Source organism: Oculina patagonica, chromosome 7 (genome assembly GCF_052425735.1).
Source record: "Oculina patagonica isolate OP01 chromosome 7, crgOcupat, whole genome shotgun sequence".
Lineage (NCBI taxonomy): Eukaryota > Metazoa > Cnidaria > Anthozoa > Scleractinia > Oculinidae > Oculina > Oculina patagonica.
In genome coordinates this window covers 5,231,897-5,251,100 of record NC_135764.1, presented here as the reverse complement: position 1 = coordinate 5,251,100, position 19,204 = coordinate 5,231,897, and the positions used below count along the sequence as shown (strand labels likewise).

Sequence of the window (19,204 nt, the reverse complement as noted above, 5' to 3'; positions counted from 1 at the left end):
AATGATGTCAGTTTGTGAACTGCTGGCACTAAAGTGGGTGAGTGGAATGCGCTGGAACTGAGAGGGAAAAAGGCTAGATCGATGATTATCCAGTGTGATTTAATGTAGATAGTTAAAAATTCTTGATCCAACACCTCGATGACCGTACAAGAAGGAGCCACCAAGTTGAGTTTAGCTAATAAGGACGTTTTTTAAATATCAAAGACACTAGAGTGAATTCGTGTAACCCGTTTTTTAAATGCTAATGAGCCGCAAAATATTCTAATGTTTGAGTACAATAAAACAATACACGAGTGGTCAGAAAACTTCAAAGCAATCAGTTTAATTGTTTGACACAAAATAAACAGGAAGTGTTTCCTCCTTCTTTGAACACTTTATAAACCTAAATCAAAATAAAGCGGACGTTTAGTTTAAAACAAAAAAAAAATAATAAAAGGTTATCGGTCTGGTTCAAATCACACACAATTGCATCTTTTCTCCTTGTTGTTTATCAGAAGACGGTAAACAAATTTGCCAAGAACACGTGCACAGCTATTTTCCTTCTCGTTAAACCTTGTTTGCGAAACAAAAGTTGATTGCCATCGTGGTTTGCTAAAGCTCCTCAAAATGAATTTCGCGCACAGAATTGTGTTACAGTCAAGTTTAATTTTCTGTTTTCCTGTACAGGCCATTAGAATATTACACAGCACATTAGCATATGAAAAACGGGTTACACGAATTCACTCTAGTAACTGTATTCATACTTTCCAAGAACTATTGCTGTCTGAAACTGCCTCAAAGGGAATACGGTAGACACCTCTTGGTCTCTGTCTCCTTTTATACTCGTTCTGTGTTTTAGCAAGTTTTAAATTCTCATGAATTTATTTTTAACAGTTAATTTAACAATAATAATATTAACCACGATTTTTACCGACCTAACTTATGTAGATGTAGATGTCGAAAATTTCGCAAATTAAACCATGCCAGCCGTAAAGCTGTTCGTTTTGTGATTCTGAATACTCAATCAACACTCATACTCAAATGACAGGGGCGAAGGAGGAAAGGTTTTTTTTTCTAAAAAAGGTTCTTCCATCCGTGTCCAAAAGAAATATATATAAATAATAAAACTCGACAAGTACTTTCCCAAGCAACCCACCCCTCCCCAATCCCGTTACCACCGCCCCGGATCCTTACACGACCCAAACCAGTCGGAAACCGGTCGTAGCCTGCGAACGCAGACGTATTTCCGGCTGTCGTTTTTCGGCGGAGAGAAACGACAGCCGGAAATACGTCTGCGTTCGCAGGCTATACCAGACGTTGTGCTCGTCCAAAATGGAGGTCAGTTCATTGCCTTGAACTACATCACAGACAATGACATCTGTTAAAACATGACAACTTAATCACTGGTATGCTACGTCGAGGACTGATGGCAACTCTAGAGACATTGAATTTAAACAACTTTGCGCTTCGCTCTCTTCCAATCGACAAGGAAACCCAAAATGTCATACGACAAGTCGAAGCTGCCTGTTTCACTCTCGTAGAACCTACACCAGTTGAAAATCCTTCATTGGTGAGCTACTCATTGGATGCCTTGTCTCTCCTGGATTTGCCGCAATCAGAGATCAACAGAGCCGAGTTTGTGCAGTACATGAGTGGAAACAAACTGCTTCGTGGGAGCCAGACAGCAGCTCATTGCTACTGCGGACATCAGCAGGGGTATTTTTCTGGTCAGCTGGGGGATGGCGCAGCTATGTAAGTAGTTGGTAGGAATTTCTTCACGTTATTAATGGAGCCTAGTTGCCATCAAACTGGCGTTTATTTCCGGTTTCAGTAGCATGACGTACTGGCTGTATTTATATCTCTCCCCCCCCCTCTCCCCATCAACCCAACCTATTGGTCCATTCCTTTTTATATCCACCCCTGGATGACATTTTCTGGAGGGTTTTGAAAGTCATTTCTGAGGGGGCTGGGTTATCCCAAGCATTTTTTAATTTTGCAAGTTCTGATTTTAATACAGCAAGAGGGAGTGAGGCACATCCCTGACCAGTGCTGGAGCCCAGGCTGCTCACAAGAGTCAACTCCATCACAATTTTTACACAATTTTCATTGTTACTTTTTAATATTTGATTTGAAATTTGATGTTTCCAGGTCATTAGGTTATTTTAATAAAATGATATTGATCGACCCATGGCACCAGTCATGCTCAGGAGGAGAGGGGTATTGCTCAATTTTTAGGGCTGTAAATTTTGGATTTTAGTCTCACTTAACAGCCAATATTTTAAAGCTGATTTCCAGTCCGTACTGCGCAGACTCGGGGTTTGTTTTCGTTTTTGTTTTGAATTCGTTGAAACGTTACACTTCGTTGACAGCATACATGAAGTTTTTTAGTCCGCCATTACAGTTCGCATCGTTCAAGAATTTCCGATGAGCTGAAACGTCGGTTTAAAAATAGCGTCAAGGTTCTTCTACTTGATATTATTTGTTCTGCAAGGATATCTGGCGTTAATAATGAAGAAACAGGTAAGTTTGTCACGTAATTTTTAGTTTTGCTTTGTTTGTGAGGCTCACATAAACATTGCAGCCGAGATTGCCCAGTACGGACTGTAATTCATCTTTAAGCTGTCAAGTTTTTATTTAGGGTTGTATAAAAAAAGCTTGCTGTTGTGCCAGCTGTATTGGCAGTCTAGAACAACCAGACAGTGAAAAATGGTACCTTTTAATTTTAGGGGTCAAAACAGGTTGAGCTCAGGGATGTAGCCAAGAAAAAAAAACTAAGCCAGGTCAATGAAAAGCTGTTCTGGTCTTTACTGATACCTTCAAAATTTAACCCCAAGTCTTTGCCTTTTTGTGAAAAATTTCAGCTGGTGATAATCTCTCTTTCAATTGGTGAAATTAGCTTATAGCTGGCTCTTAGCTACATCCCTGTGAGCCACTACCAGATTGTTCTCCTTTGCTATAGGGGCTTACATGTCTTTATATATTATGTGACATTACCATAATTTACTGGTTTGTTCTCCGTCTCTCTCATTTGGTGTAGGTATCTTGGTGAAATCTTAAATTCTAAAGATGAAAGGTGGGAAATCCAGTTGAAAGGAACAGGACTGACTCCGTTCTCTAATCACAGGGATGGACGAAAAGTCTTGAGGTCTTCCATTCGAGAATTCTTGTGCAGTGAGGTAGGGTTGTGTTTCATTGCAATGCGGGTTTAGAATGTTTTGTGTTGTACGGAGTGCAAGTATTGGAACCTGTTTGATTGGTGCAAATGTTATAAACCAGATATTATTAAAGTACCGTATTTATTCGGCTATAAGCCGACCCTGGCTATAAGCCGAGACCCTAAAGAAACCCCTGGGGACTGGTGCGTTTTTTATATTTTTTAATGGGAAATAACGATGTGCAGAATGCAGTTGACAAGTTTTCACAGGATTCATACTGTAGCTTATTGATTGAACATTTGGACTAAATACGTGTAGCAAAGTGCCATGGGTAAAAAAGTCATGGGTCAAACCTTGAATAAGCCTGATTTAAAAAGCATTCTTTGCAACTACTCAGTAAAGTTTAACAAAAGTAGTTGCGCAGATTTCTTTTCTTTTCATTTCTTTCACCAGTTCTTACACATTGTAAAAAATGTCTGATTCACTATCTGATTGTCACAATTTAACAGTTTATCTTTAGCAAAAAAAACACAGAAAGTATCAAACAGATTGACTCATTATTTTTTTAGTATTTAATTGTTTTATTCTGTTCATTTGTTTCATATAACAGGCCATGTATCATCTGGGAATACCAACCACAAGAGGTAAGAGCAACTTAAATATAACTAACAAATTTAAAAAAAGTCATCTTCTGAACATGCTCTTATATTCCATCAAGTTTAATTTAGGACTTCCAAAAAGTTAATGGAAATCCAGATGGGACAGGGGTATGATGCTTTTGGACATCCAGGTGGGAGTGGGGTTAAAAATGTGCCCTTCCATTGGGGGGGGGGGAGTAGGGGTTGGTAGTGGAATTTTTTCTGGAGTAACCTATACGGGTACATGTAATCTATTGATTTATATTTATGGTCCATTCTGGAGAAAGAGCATTTGCTGTGGCGGCCCCAAGATTTTGGAACTCAGTTCCACAAGAACTCAGATCGAGTGCTTCCATTGACATTTTTAAGAGACATTTTAAAATGTACCTTTTTAAGCAGGCTGTTTAATTATTTTATTTTTAAGGTACATTTGAACCTATAATTATTATTTGTAAATATCCATTTTTATATTTTTCTAGAGCTTTTTATTATTATTATAAGTTAGTATTGATTCAGAGGTGCATGGTATTTGAATTCAGCTGGCTGCTGTGTGACCTCAGATACCATAGTTGACAGAGATAAGGATTACACTGGAACTGTGACCAAAGAAAGAGCCTCTCTGGTGTTAAGAATTGCACCAACTTTCCTAAGGTACAGCAGACCTTTGCAAATACGATGTAAATCAAGCTCAGATTATTTAATAATGAGTGAAGGAGTTGGTATTCAAGCTTACTGCTAATATATGAGATAATTTTTATTAATTTTGTTGTCAAAATAATCAGGAATAATTAACAACTATTCACCAACACTGACTAGAGGTGACTAGTTGTCTAAAACAGTGAGATAATATATAAGCCCAAAAGGATGATTTTTGACTTTTCTCCTGCAACGATTTCAATTATCTCGCATGTGAGTTGCTCGGAGGTGAATATAGCAAAGGATATTATGTGCCAAATACGCTATCCGCTTAACCGAACTGGAGGTGACTAATGGTTGATGTTTACTGAGTTGCGATGGCAAGTTAAATATCCACCGAAAGGATGATTTTGACTAGTTAATTCCTGTCAATGAATACAGTTTTTGCGCACGAATTTCTCAGAGGTGAATAGCAAAGGATATCTTCAGGGAGTTTGACTAGCCAATTAGTGCATGCCAAAAATACTTTCCACTGTTTGAATATATTCTAAGTTAATTTATGCCGAAAGTCAAGCTTACTAAACTAGTGAAGCCCAGGTTTCTCATGATTGCACCCACTGTCCTCCAGCCTTTTAAACAAATGAACCCATTAGTTAGTGGCCTGTGCTGCCAAATGGTTAAGTTAATGGCTATGTTCCTATGTTTTTGCTAGGAATAATATTATTGTTATCTCAATGCAAACCTTGTTAGGTTTGGTTCTTTTGAGATTTTTAAGGAAACTGACCCCTTGACTGGTTATCAAGGCCCAAGCGCTGGACGAGTTGACATTCTTCATCAGCTGCTTGGTTACACTATCAAGAACTTCTATCCTCAAGTATGTCTTCTAATGAATAAATAATTATAGTCAATATAGAGTAAATTAACAGTCTCACAGCAATGTAGTGTTTGGGGGGCTTCTAGGGTGTCCAGGAGGCGGTACTTCCTATACGAGGATGCTCCTTTTTTTAGGTTGGAGACCTGCAATCATTGACAAAAGTGTTGACTCAATGTAGGCCCTATTTTATTGTTATTTGGACTAATTTCATCCTTTTGCCACACTTTTCCAGCCCCCTTCCCCTTATCAATGTGTCCTAGTTTGTTTCTAGGAGGCTGCCCTTTGCTACAATTTTACAACATTGGATGCGGGTAGGGGGGTATTTTAGCAGGCAGTCATTAAATTTAGAAACTAGTGGTAAATTTGCCATAAAAACGGCAGAGCGAAATCAATGTGTCAAAAACTTTTGTCAAAGATTGTGTATATTAAAGGGTAGCAATTTCACATTGTCAAGGAGGCAAGCGTGCGGCCGAGTGGTTTAGGGCGCTGGTGTTGTAATCTGGAGGTCACCGGTTCGAGGCCTGCCCTTGCCACTAGCTGGATTTGTTTTTCGGTTGTCCCGAGTTCAAATCCTTAATCACGCTTTATAGATAGCTAACTGGTCTGCCTCCTGCCAGTTGGGATTTTTAACCTTGTTATGTTCATTTATAAATTATTTGTTTCCTCTGTTTCAGTGGCATGCTTGTAAACTAGCTATCTCGTTGAGATATGAAGCTAAGTGCATGACCACTATAAATACATATTTATTTATTTTTATTTTTAAGTTTGGATATATGAAAGACCCTGTTAAAATCCTTTTGAAATCCTGTAAAATTCTGGTTATAGGCCCCCACTTATAAGCCCCCCTGATTATAGGCTCATCTACTTGGAAACAAAAAAAATGCATCTAGTTTTAAGCCCCCTGGATATAAGCCCCCTCTGCTGGATGACAGAACTGAACAGGGCTAAATGTTGCTTTATTATGACTTTTTAACTTAAAAAGGGGTATTTCAATCAACACTGCCATGTCTTGTTTGAAACGTTTTTTTTTTTTAATTAAGCTTATAAGCCCCCCGATATAACAAACTATTAGGGGTAAGGTCCCAATTTACTTCTTTCTTTTTTACTTTGTGATAGGTTTCTAACAAGGACAACCAGAATCCTGAAGAAGATTATCTTGCCTTCTACAAGGAGTTGACATTGTTAACGGCTCGTCTTGTGGCTGATTGGCAGTGTGTTGGTTTCTGTCATGGGTGAGGCAGTATTGCAATTTACAAACTTGTTTTTTTCAGTTAACATTTTATCTTTAACATTATAGATACTTAACTTGGAGACCTTTTTTGGCCTGTCTATGAAGTAAGATTTTAGAGGGGAGGGGGGGGAGAGAGGGTGCATCTATCTGATGAACCATGGTCAGAAGAGAGGGGCTGGGATGGGATGGGCAGATCTAGAGGAGATGTGTTAATACATTTAATACATGTAATAAAATGCAGGAGAGTTATAAAGGGAAATTATGTAAGGGAATGAAACATTGTTAAGTAATGTGGTTTGCAGATCCTTTTGCGGAGACCTCCTCCATTTTTTCCTCGCGATCCCGCATTCTTTTAAGCTAAAAAACCCTAAAAAACGTAAACAGACGCCTGCTATGCAGGCTATATTAACTCCTACTTTTCAAACATTTGTTTTTGTAGGGTTCTCAATTCAGACAACATGAGTATTATTGGTTTCACTATTGACTATGGGCCTTTTGGATTTCTGGATTATTACGATCCAAATTATTTAAGTCAGGCATCTGGTAAGTGGAATTATATACATGTATTATTACATTATTCTTGTAACACTGACTTGTATATCAGGCCTGGTTATGACTGGTGATGGTCGGTGATGGGTCTGCATAATCTGCAAGCCAGCGAGCTATACCATGTGAGCCATGGGAACCATGCGAGCCAAATGAGGCATGCGAGCCGCGACTAATAAAATTATAAAAATGCCAGCTCACCTCGCTTTGCAAACCTCTTTTCTTATTGGTCTTGGATGTGAAATTAAATTTTTGAGTTGGAATTATGGGCTGGATTGTCAGGTTTGCTTTCGGTTAGCTCCATTTCAGTTGCTTGCGGTTAATTCCGCACCTTTTTGCTTGCAGTTGGCTCCACTCCGGTTTGCTTGCAGTTATTTTCATTCCAGTTTGCATGTGGTTAGCTTTCACACAGGTTTGCTTGTGGTTAGTTCCACCCCAGTTTGCTTGCGGTTAGCTTTTATTTGTTGGTTGGGGCAACACTATCATACAGTGATATATTTATGCTCATAGCATACAAACTTTGGATTTGGATTTGGATTTGGATTTCTTGGTCAGTGTGGCGTAACAGACGTAAAAAGCAGCCTTGAGTGGCTCGCATGGCTCACATGGCTTGCACCATGGCTCGCAGATTTATAAAACTCGTTGGTGATTTAATGTACCATCTCTCCAAATTTGAGAAAAATCAAAACATCGATAAACAAACAAATCCCCCAAAATCTATCCTGACAAACTAAACAACACAGGAATTGTTTTACATGCCTGTCATCCTTTAAAAGACTTGTCGGTTACCACACACCAGAATGTGTAATTATGGAAAACCAAATATTATATTTCTCTGTCAATATTAACTTGATTTCATGCATGCAGTGAACGTACGTACGTAAAATTTTACCGCGATCGCGCCGCGATTTTGGCCGCCGCGATTCCCACTTCGCGGCGCGATGGGCCGGGAATCGCACCGCGATTGGGCTGGGATCGCGCCTGAATCGCGCCGAGATCGCGCCTGGATGGCCACAGTTTTGCAGCATACCGACACACACAGCATACCGACAAAACAAACACACTGGTTCTGTATCAAAACAGCATGATTTATTTACAGAAGCTTGCAGAAAAAGATGGCCATAGTATTGCTACCAAGCACATATATTTCACAATGGTCGCACAGGCCAGAGAGCGTGTGCTTTTAATAGCAAAAAGCAAAAAAGTGAACATTCTTTTGTAAAATGTTTTGAACGAAACAACAAATACAATAATAAAGGCAACTAACCTTTTCCTCAGGCTAAAACGTAGGAAGATGCAATGATGTGATCTACCAAACGAGCGAACTATCTTTCAATCACCTGCAGCACTCTTTCCCGAAGCAAATCAAATAACAATACAATAATAAGCACAAAGTTTACGTCCCAAGCATCAACAGGTACAACTTCGCATTGAATGGTCCTTACTCAAAATGTGTTTCTCCTTTCACTGTTCGAATTTGTTAGTTTTTTCAAAAACACAGCTCAGCTGTAGTTCTATCACTGACAAGTCCGTGACGAATCTCACAAGATAGCGCTGTCGAATTAACAAGCTGTCGCTCGAATTAACAAGCACATTCCAGCAGTTTCCACAGGGTAGCTTTTCCGTGAAGTTAGGTCGATTCTAAACTCAAGTCTATAACAAAAGCAGCCAAAAACACATTTTCCAGTCCTGATTGTGAGAAGCACTCCAACTCTTCTCCAACTCAAAATAAATTTTTTCTTCTGCGCGAGGGATGGCGTGTACTATGTCCCACGTGATCTAAGGCAGCCAATCGTAACGCTCAGTTCACGACACGTTGCGGGAAAAGGCGGGAATATTCTCGGGACATCTTCGCCATGTGTGTGGTCTACGGGATAGTAAATACCTTATTATAGGAAATTAACGCTTGTGTAAGTTAAGGTATTTGAAATTAACTCGACTTAAATAAACGCGAATCGAAGGAAATATTACTTCCCAATAAAAGAAATTAACGCGAAAGGGAGGGCAACATTTCAAAATGAAGGAAATTAACGCAACGTACACAAAGAAAAACTCTTCTTGAGACAACAGGAGCAAGTTTATTTCAACACTAGGTGTAAAATCCGAGACGAAAACAATGTTCGTGATACTAAACCTAAACGTATGGGTTGAGCGAAGAAACCTGACCGCTTCAAGCGTCCGCCCTGAAGAAATAATGCTTTTTCCTAGCAGATTAGAACGTCTGGAATGTATCGACAAATGGGGCCAAAATAATGGAAATTAAGGTCGCGGAAATAAACGCTCCTCTTAATTAATGGCGCAGAAATAAACGTTAACAAAAATTAACGCGACTCAAATTAACGTGAATTTTAAAATTCGCGTTAACTTCACGAAGCGTTAATTTCCTATAATAAGGTAAGGTCTAAAAATAAGCGATCGCGGTCATCGCGCTGCGGTCATCGCGGTTATCGCGGCGCGATCGCGCTCACTTACAATCGCGGCGCGATCGCGGTAAAAATTTTTACAACGGTGCAGTCAAGTGAATGGACAGATATTTCTTTTTTATGTAGATGCCCGAAGAAGAAACTCATTTAAGAACCAACCTGATCTATGTAAATGGAATTTGCTGAAACTAGCAGAGGCTATTCAAGATGCATTGCCTCTGCAAAAATCTAGAGCTGCTTTAGAAGATTTGTAAGTGTTTTTCCTTGTGTATGTACTTGTAGTTGGACTGTTTTGTTGCTCTATCCACGTGTTGAACTGAGGGTGCAAGCCTTGATACATGCTCATCGTTATGCAGCTCTTTGTAAGACATTGCGCAAATCTTGGCAACTTACGTACATTGCAGACTGTTACGACGAGTAAAGGATAACTGTGACTTTGACCATGTCTCATCATCGTGACATTTTGTTGAACAATAATGTTTCATAACAAGACTTGTTGTTCCAGTGGCAATGATTTTTAATATCTAACTGCCGTTAGTAAACTACTTCAAATTTGAACGCGAGATATTATAAACATAAGGTGATTTAATGTGTCCTTCGTATCAGATTTGATTGTGAGTTCCAAAAGTGTTTCATGGCCAAGATGAAGCTGAAAGTAAGTATTCCTAGATAATTATCTACAGGTTATTGCCTTTCTACAGAAATGCTTTAAATTAATGAATACTCGGTGATTTCTGAATGTTTCAGCTTGGCCTGTTGAAGAAAGATCTTCCTTCAGATAAGTAAGTGAATTGATATCTTGATTTCTCCTATTTCGGCTAAGATTATGGGATCATCAAGGTTAAAGTTCCAAGTCTGCTCTTAATGTAGGGATTGGAGGAGTAAGATATTGCTTCCTCTCCCCCTCTTCTCCCCTCCTCCATCCTCTGGATTAGATTTTGGTACATCAGTTGTCAGGCCACCCTCGGCCCACCAGTGTCACGATTAAGCCAGTTTCTAACGTTGTAAGTCACAGAGAGACGGACAAGCGAACAAGTATATAAGTGCACATGGAAGGTTCACGTGGTTGGTCGGTGGATCTGTTGATCGGTCACAGTCGGTCAGCCGCCCGGTCAGTCAGTCAGTTGTTCAGTCGATCAGTTAGTCAGACAGTTGGTAGGTCGGTCAGTCAGTCAATTGGTCAGTCGGTTGGTCGGTCAGTCAGTCGGTCAATTGGTCAGTCGGTCGGTCGGATGGTCGGTTAGTCAGTCAGTCAATCGGTCAGTTGGTCAGTCAGTCAGGTCGTCAGTTAAGATTTCCTCAGGCTCATGCAGAAACACTCTTATGTCTATTGCGTTGACAGGAACCTTGTCACAACTCTTCTCGACACCATGGAGAAGACGGGAGCTGATTTTACTAACACCTTCAGATGTCTTAGCATAGTGACACCCACAAACTGCTCGTCAACTGAAAGGTTTGAGGTTGAACTGCCTCTTGCTTATCACTAGTTACTCTTTTACTGTATTCTGCCATATTCAGAAATGATGTCTTTGACGTTTTATTATGCAAAAATTTTGGGGGGTTAACAAGATGTATTATGGGAACGGTGAAAACAGCGAATTGTCTCCAATTGTCCTTGAAGAACGGTACACTCTGTTTATAATAAGGACAATTGGAGACAATTTGCTGTTTTCACCGTTCCCATAATACATCTTGTTTACCCCAAAATTTTTGCATAAGCATTGTTTTCAATTTCTCTTGGGATTTACAATGACGTACAATCGTCCCAAGAGAAATTGAAAACAATGCTTATGCAAAAATTTTGGGGGGTAAACAAGATGTATTATGGGATCGTGAAAAAAGCGAATGTTAAGTTTTCAAGAGTGGCAAACGCTGTAGTGCGGGAAAGAGTCACAAAAATATTAGATTTACCAATCAGAAATAAAGGCAAAGAACATGTGACCGTTTGGAACTTTAAAAAGCCAAGGGCAGGAAAATTCGCATTAATATCGGAATATTAATTCTCTTAATAAATTCTGACGCTGACTTACTTGAGCGTAAACAACGCTCATAATGTACTCAAGACGTTTCGACCGAGAATCTTCGGTCTTCTTCGGTTGTTATCATGGCATAAAAAACGGCTTTTTAATGGTTTCACATTGTACGCGCGTGCGAGTGACTAATACAAATACACGAGAACGCTGCGCGAGACTATGAACATTATGTAAGTGACTTATATACATCAGGGATGTCTATGTGTTCATTTCCCGCATTCTGGTCCCTCTGCGAATGCCACGCTTCTAGGAAAAGCCTCTTGTGGTAATCGCCTGACTTGTCCACCACCGCTGCATGATTGAAATCCATATCATGGCCAAACGTGTTCGCGTGTTGCGCGATCTTAGAGTTTTTGTCGCAAACACGGACTGCTCTTTGATGTTCTTTAATTCGAGTAGCTAACGCTCTGTCCGTTTGTCCATAATAGGTAAAATTGCAGTCAAGGCAGTTAACTCTGTAAACTACACATCTAGACTGGAATGCTGTGAGTTTGTCCTTCGGTTTGGGGAAGCGTGTGCGTAACGTGTTAAGTAGTTTAAAGCCAACTTTGACCCCGTTGTTGCGTAGAACTTTTGAGATTCTTTCAGTTACGTCTTTCACGTAGGGTAGAACAACAAACGATGTTGCGGCATCATTTGGAGTGTCGCTGCTGTCTGAGACACGACGATTAGCTTTGCGATGAGAATCACAACTCTTGATAAACCGCATTGGATAGTTATTGTTCATCAAGACTTTAACCACATGCTCCTTTTCTTTGCGTTTCCCTGCGCTTGTTGATGGGATATTTTTCGCTCTTTCAAGGAGTGTATTCACCACTGATCGGTTTATCAAGAGTTGTGATTCTCATCGCAAAGCTAATCGTCGTGTCTCAGACAGCAGCGACACTCCAAATGATGCCGCAACATCGTTTGTTGTTCTACCCTACGTGAAAGGCGTAACTGAAAGAATCTCAAAAGTTCTACGCAACAACGGGGTCAAAGTTGGCTTTAAACTACTTAACACGTTACGCACACGCTTCCCCAAACCGAAGGACAAACTCACAGCATTCCAGTCTAGATGTGTAGTTTACAGAGTTAACTGCCTTGACTGCAATTTTACCTATTATGGACAAACGGACAGAGCGTTAGCTACTCGAATTAAAGAACATCAAAGAGCAGTCCGTGTTTGCGACAAAAACTCTAAGATCGCGCAACACGCGAACACGTTTGGCCATGATATGGATTTCAATCATGCAGCGGTGGTGGACAAGTCAGGCGATTACCACAAGAGGCTTTTCCTAGAAGCGTGGCATTCGCAGAGGGACCAGAATGCGGGAAATGAACACATAGACATCCCTGATGTATATAAGTCACTTACATAATGTTCATAGTCTCGCGCAGCGTTCTCGTGTATTTGTATTAGTCACTCGCACGCGCGTACAATGTGAAACCATTAAAAAGCCGTTTTTTATGCCATGATAACAACCGAAGAAGACCGAAGATTCTCGGTCGAAACGTCTTGAGTACATTATGAGCGTTGTTTACGCTCAAGTAAGTCAGCGTCAGAATTTATAAAGAGGATTAATGTCAACTCCTGACTGTAATTTTGGTATTTTTCGTTTAATATCGGAATATACCAGTCAGAAATTTAGGGCAATGGACATGTGGCTTCCGGTTTGTAGCGTGGGAGAGAGTAACACACCAATTACAACTCGGAGCAAAAACATGTTTTGTCAATCAAAGCTAAGGTGCGGGTTTTTCTCATACAAAGCTGACCCTTAAGATCACCGTTTTCATGCCATACTATCTTTTTTTTCCAGTGATGAAGACGTTATTGAATACCTAGTGTCCCAGTGCATTTCACTCCAAGGAATGATAACAGCATATTCAGCAGTTGTAGAGTGGAGGTGAGTTTGAAAACAGAAACATAAGCTAGCCTGTATACTCATTCTTCATTTATGCGCTTCGTTGTATTTATCCTGCATTTAAGTTTTTTTTTTAATTTGATGTTCTTGCAATATGCATTGTACGATAATGAAAGTCGTAACTAACATAGATCGAAACTCGCCTGGTTACAACATTAAAATCAAGCTGTTTGGAAATATGTGACAAGATCAAAGTGTAAAGTAAAAAATAGAAGCGCACGTCGATTCAAACATTGCCGGAATTTCTAGTGAACTGTGTGGTGCAAAACAGGCCTATTTTTTTAAGTTGTGGGAAGAGTTTTTCCTGGGAAGGACGGAGACTTCTACTTAAGTTCAAAAATCACTAAATTTAAATCGTAGTTAGTTTAGGATAAAGTTTAAGTTGATTCCTTAGAAATAAAAATTGTCACTAGATTTTTTTAAACTTTCCATGAATGCAAGCATAAAAAGGAAAGGTCATCGTGCTCGCAAAAGAAGAATGTTGGGCCAATCTTACCCTATTTATGCCAGTTGTGGTACTGGTACTAATCAGGCGTGGTACTAATCACGCGCGTAATTGCGCAGTAAGAATGCGCAATGCAATACTTTGGAATCACCTTAAACACCACTGTTCAGAATACATAGGAACGTGATGTTCGATACGGCTTTCTGTTCTCATAACCTTTTTGTAGTCAAATGATGGAAATGAGTCGAGACGTGTGGAAATCAAGTCCAAATGTGATAGCCCAGATAGAAATGGAAGCTGGAAAACACCAACTGCAAGATGAAATACGCCGGAAGAAAGTTGAACAACTGAGGGTCAGTTTATTTTTTATGAATATGAATCGTTTACTACCAGAAATTTTAATTCTCCCTTCTCTGGGTTCTAAAATTTTCTTGAAACAACTAAAAGTTTTGATAACATTAATTTGCCAGTACATCAAAGTACCTTTATTCCAATTCTCTCTCTATTTACGACTGGTGTGGTATTGTAGCGTGATGTTTTAAATTCTTATAAGTCAAGCGCGGGAAAGGAAGTAACCGGCGGCAAGGGCGGGAAAAAATGTTGCCACTTGTCTGTGGAAAGCGCGGGAAAAATCTCACTGGTGTCATGCACCATAAATCTGGGTCTTCCTTAGTTGTAGTTGTGATTGCGAGAGCGACTTTCTCTTTACAAGGGCGGGAGAAGCCTTCTCCGGCCCTGCTCTTTACCCACCCCTCCCTCCTGCGGTCTTTATTTTGTTTAATGTGTGTCTTCGACGATTGTAATGCGAAAATAGAAGGTCTGTGGACTAAAAATCTGTAACCACAGGGCAGCGCGGGAAAATATGAAACCGCTGTTAGCTTAATTGTGATAAGTTCTGGTTCTTTCCCGCTGATTGTTGAAAAGCCACTCTCACTGTGCAAGAGTTTTTTAAACGAGTTGTTCAAATTAAATTTAGCAACAAACCCAAAAGGAAGGAATACGCGTAAAACGTTTTCTTGATTGGTTGACTGTTATTTGGTATAAAAATGAAGGAGTTACAAGTTAACTAAAGAAACAGTAACGATGTACAGGTGATTTTCGTCAGCTTTTGTTTTTTATGTTTTGTTTTTGTGTATCGTCGTGTTATAATTCAGAGGTCAACTCAAGAAGAAAAGGAAAAGAACGACAGAGTGTTATGGACGGAGTGGATCAGGAAATACAAGTGAGTGAAACGAAAGCTTTGTTGTTTACAGAAAATTTGCTCTAAAATGAGGCCTTAGGTAGGCCGGAAACATGTTCTCCAAATGTTTAGAGATGCAGTAATAGAACGGCGGTTTTCTAACGAAATGTCCCATTGTTAAGCACGATCATACGGATACAAGGTGTACGTAAGCTAGATGTTTTGTTTCTGTTTTGCAAGGTGGTTTAAAAAATACGGTTTCTTCATTAATATGATGTGCCTCAGGAAATAAAACTATAAGTTTAATTTCCCAAAATCCCCTGATCAAATAAATGAAATGTATAGTCACAGGATTGCATTTACAATGGCGAATTAGTGAGTTTAATATTCTTCTATTTGATTGCATGTTCTTTCTTTGCATCCACGTAGAATTCGTCTTAATCAGGAATGCGACCAACTAAATGCCGAGGAGGTAAATATTGTAAGCTGTTTGTTTCAGCATATTCAAAGTCACTCTAGCGAAAATACACAGTACTTCCTCCAATGGGATACAGTACTAGCTCCACTGGGAGCTAGTGACTCTGCAAATACATAAGTCAACAACTAAGTATGACTCCTAATGTTGGAATCTCAGAAAATTCAGTCAGGCGTTGTCTTACTCGGGATCTTGTGTCAGTGAGCCCGCGGTTGTTTTCAGCGTAGTCACTTAGCAACATGCTGACGTATCCTGGTGTCGGCAATCCAACGTGACTGCTTACGTAGTGCTCGTACATTTTCGTAAGTGCTTGGATTCCAAAAAAAAAAAAAAAAAAAAAAAAAAAAAAAAAAAAAAAAAAAAAAAAAAAAAAAAAAAAAAAAAAAAAAAAAAAAAAAACAAAAACTTCACCAAAAAAAACCTCAATCACAATTCACAAAAAAAGATAGGGGACCCTGTAATGTTTTGTTACTGGTTGATTATAATCGCAACTGAACTCTTCGTCAACGTCGACTCAGTTCATCTGCCGAGAAAGTAGCCATCGTGTTTACCACGATATTCATTGTACAGGATCCGAAAGGCTTCATAGTTGAGGGCTCCGAGAGAAGTATTTGCCGCATTAAATTTTGGTCTTGAACTAATGGCACCCTCCTTTTGTATAAGTTTAAAGAGTCTCCCCTTTTTTATCCTTACGTGTACAGGTAAACCAAGAACGAGTCAAGACAATGAAATCAAACAACCCAAGGTAGAGAGAGAACTTGTTATTTCTGATTTCTGATTTACTTCTTGAATTGTTTTCTCATGGAGACAGTAGAGGGGAAACCCCTACAAAATATGTGGAAACTGACAAAGTTAATAAGTTTGTTGTGTTGGAGGCGCACGGTGACCTAATGATTAGAGGGGTGGAATCCGAATCGAGCGATTCGGGTTCGAGCCCTGGCCGGGGTCATTTGTGTTGTGTTCTAAGGCGGGACACCTTACTCTTAACCGAGCTTCTCTTGTACTGGAAAAATGTCAGAACAACCTGAAAAAATACAGGAGGGAGGTGAGGTGGGGAGAGGGAAAGCCGCGATGAACTACCGAATACTGGGGGGAGAGGGGGTTGTAGCGATCCATCTAGCAGCTTCACGATACAGAAACCGAAGTAACGTGCCACTTGTCTCCTCCGATTTCTGATATAAAAACAGATGGGTTTCTCGAGTGGGGGAGGGGGAGGGGGTAAAAGAACGTTCACTGAAAGAGAAGGATTCGTGTGAAGTTTCAGTTTTTCAACTGAGCATTTTTCTAAAGTTTTACAATATTAAGCAGGTTTTTAAAAATTGACAACGTTGTTGTTCGAATGCTGAGAAACTCGCTGTTTTCTTTTCAGTTTTGTTTTGAGAAACTACATCGCTCAGAGAGCTATCCAGGCAGCAGAAAAAGGAGACTACTCTGTGGTAAGATGTTCATTAGCAACAGTTAAATCCGGCAGGACGGGCTGGAATAATCTTACCAAGAAAATACTGTTGGAAACAATCAAACGAGCATTAGAAATGCAAGGGGGAGGGGCAGGGGGAAAGGGTGACATTAAACTATCAGCAGCTAATTTCTCCTTACAGTATTCATACATTATTAAACAGACTGGTAATGAGAATAACGAGATTTATCAACTAAAAAAAATAGTCTTAATGTACCACCAAATTTTCAGAACTAACATTAAAAGAAATGTATGGCGTTGGGTAGTACAGCTCAGTCGGCGGTCTTATGCTCCATTAGCAGTCCTGCGTCAGTAAGGAGAGTTCACATTTGGAGCTTGGGATAAAAAGCTTTACCCACGCGTGTGAAATTAGGCACCTTCAGATCGGAGAACGAGTATGAGTATTTAAACATAGTGCTTGCTTTTTTGATTATCACTTATCACAACGTGCTGCCTTTGTAATTACATCTGCAAATGGTTAGACGTTTTAGTCTTCTCGGATAAGGACGATAAACCATAGGCCCCGTCTCCTGCATCTTCAGTGTTACAGTCAGCAGGGGACGTAAAGAACCTACACACTTATCGAAAAGAGAAGGGCATGGAGTTCCCGGTGTTGTGGTCTGTTCTATTCTATGGGTTGGGTGGTGGGGTGAGATCATTTATACATCAGTGGACGGATAGCGGCTGCCAAAGGCGCCTGATATGCTGGTGTCCGGTCTCATCCCATAAAATTCTAGAGGCCGAGTCTGGACAGTGTTACACCGCCCTCCAAATTGTGTTCTTCTGAATAAGATCGAAAGTTGCAGAATTTGTTCAAGTTTTTTTATGGCCGTTGGTTTTTTTTTCTTTAACACAATCTCTCGTTATTGTTTTGCAGGTACAGAATATACTAAAGCGTTTGGAAAAACCATACAGTGAAGATGTTGAAGATAAAGAAGCCAGCTTCTATCAAACCGCCTCAACTACCAAGAAAACGACAATTTTTAACGTCTCTGATATAAACGAACCATATCTCGATAAACCGCCGGACAACGAGCTCAATATGAGACTTACGTGATCCTCGTAAATCGTTTCTGAAATGTTTCTCCTCGGGAAATCTGTTTTGCAAACGACGTGTTCAAAACGTGTCTGTCAACTCCGGAGGCCAGCGGTCTTACGCTCTGCTAAAACTTTCTGGCAAGTGTCCCCTCCCCTTTGACATGGTTTTTGCTCAGCCAGCCTCCCCCCCCCCCCCCTACCCCGGGTAGGGGATATTAGATGTCTAAATCTAAAGCCTTTGATCGTATATTTCGCACTTCGCCTATCGGACCAAACGCTTGCCTAACAACAAGCAATTGGTCAACATGAAACTCACAACAAACAAATGAGCCATTGCTGGGATAGACTGACAGATCTTTATGAATTTTATTTTGAGACACCTTTTGCTGCATGAGTCATTTGCAGCTTATGACGGTACAAACAAAAACCATAAAATTGGCCGTTTGTACCCGATGTAAAAGGTTTGAAATGTAAAAAGTATATGAGATGTAGTTTATTTAATATAATGTATGAATTTTTGTAGGAAAAATAATAATTAAAACTTTGTTTTCAAGTAAGTATGTACTGCTTGAGTAGGACTCAATCTTTTGATTACCAGATTATTATGGCCACTTTCTTCTGGCTCTGAAGAAAAACTCACTTATCCCATTTTCTTTTAAAAGAACCTCGTTTTTACGCAGAGTTGCCACACGTCAGGAAATGGTCAGAAAAAAATATATATTTCTTGAAGGTGGAATTTGAAAACTAATGCCTGTGGCAACACCACATAATAGATAAATAATAAGATATTATCAATCCTGACCACTGAAGAGAGAGAAGAAATGCAGCGGTTCAGGTGGGATTCAAACCCAAGTTTTTTGGGTTTCTTCTGAGCTACAGAGCCACGATGGGAACAGCACGTGACAATAAAGGTCAATAAAGGCCCGTCCGGATGTAGTGGCTTTCATTTCTCTGAGACACCATGTTTTCTGAGCCTGTGAACATAAAGCAAACTACAGAATGTGGCGCTAGATCCGGCAGCCCTTGGTCCGGACACTTTTGGTTCATCGTGCATTTTCCGATGGGAAACAAATTAAGTTTGAATAAAACCGAACCTTTCCAAAGATTTCTCGATCTGTTTGCTGTTTTAACCTCGCTCGAAGGCTTTCCTGCTGACGGCGAAGTCGAGAATTTCAAGTCGACGTGAAGGTA

At 39.9% G+C, this 19,204-nt stretch overlaps 1 protein-coding gene across 2 annotated transcripts; it reads left to right on the top strand.

The window, feature by feature from the left end:
- Positions 1–1,289: 1,289 nt before the first annotated feature.
- On the top strand, positions 1,290–18,507 carry LOC144661776 (protein adenylyltransferase SelO, mitochondrial-like). Of its 2 annotated transcripts, XM_078522604.1 has the most exons (19): positions 1,290–1,731; positions 3,017–3,155; positions 3,745–3,778; positions 4,312–4,423; positions 5,159–5,282; positions 6,399–6,514; positions 6,953–7,056; positions 9,609–9,732; positions 10,089–10,137; positions 10,230–10,264; positions 10,825–10,935; positions 13,315–13,401; positions 14,091–14,217; positions 15,019–15,086; positions 15,474–15,516; positions 16,221–16,264; positions 16,889–16,955; positions 17,853–18,056; positions 18,087–18,507. In XM_078522604.1, exons 1-18 carry the CDS (start codon positions 1,388–1,390, stop codon positions 18,030–18,032), a joined length of 1,908 nt encoding a protein of 635 aa, XP_078378730.1. In that variant the 5' UTR covers positions 1,290–1,387; the 3' UTR covers positions 18,033–18,056; positions 18,087–18,507. The 2 variants fall into 2 exon arrangements, with proteins under 2 accessions (XP_078378730.1, XP_078378729.1); XM_078522603.1 differs by having other exon boundaries at positions 17,853–18,507.
- The last annotated feature ends 697 nt before the right edge of the window (positions 18,508–19,204 follow it).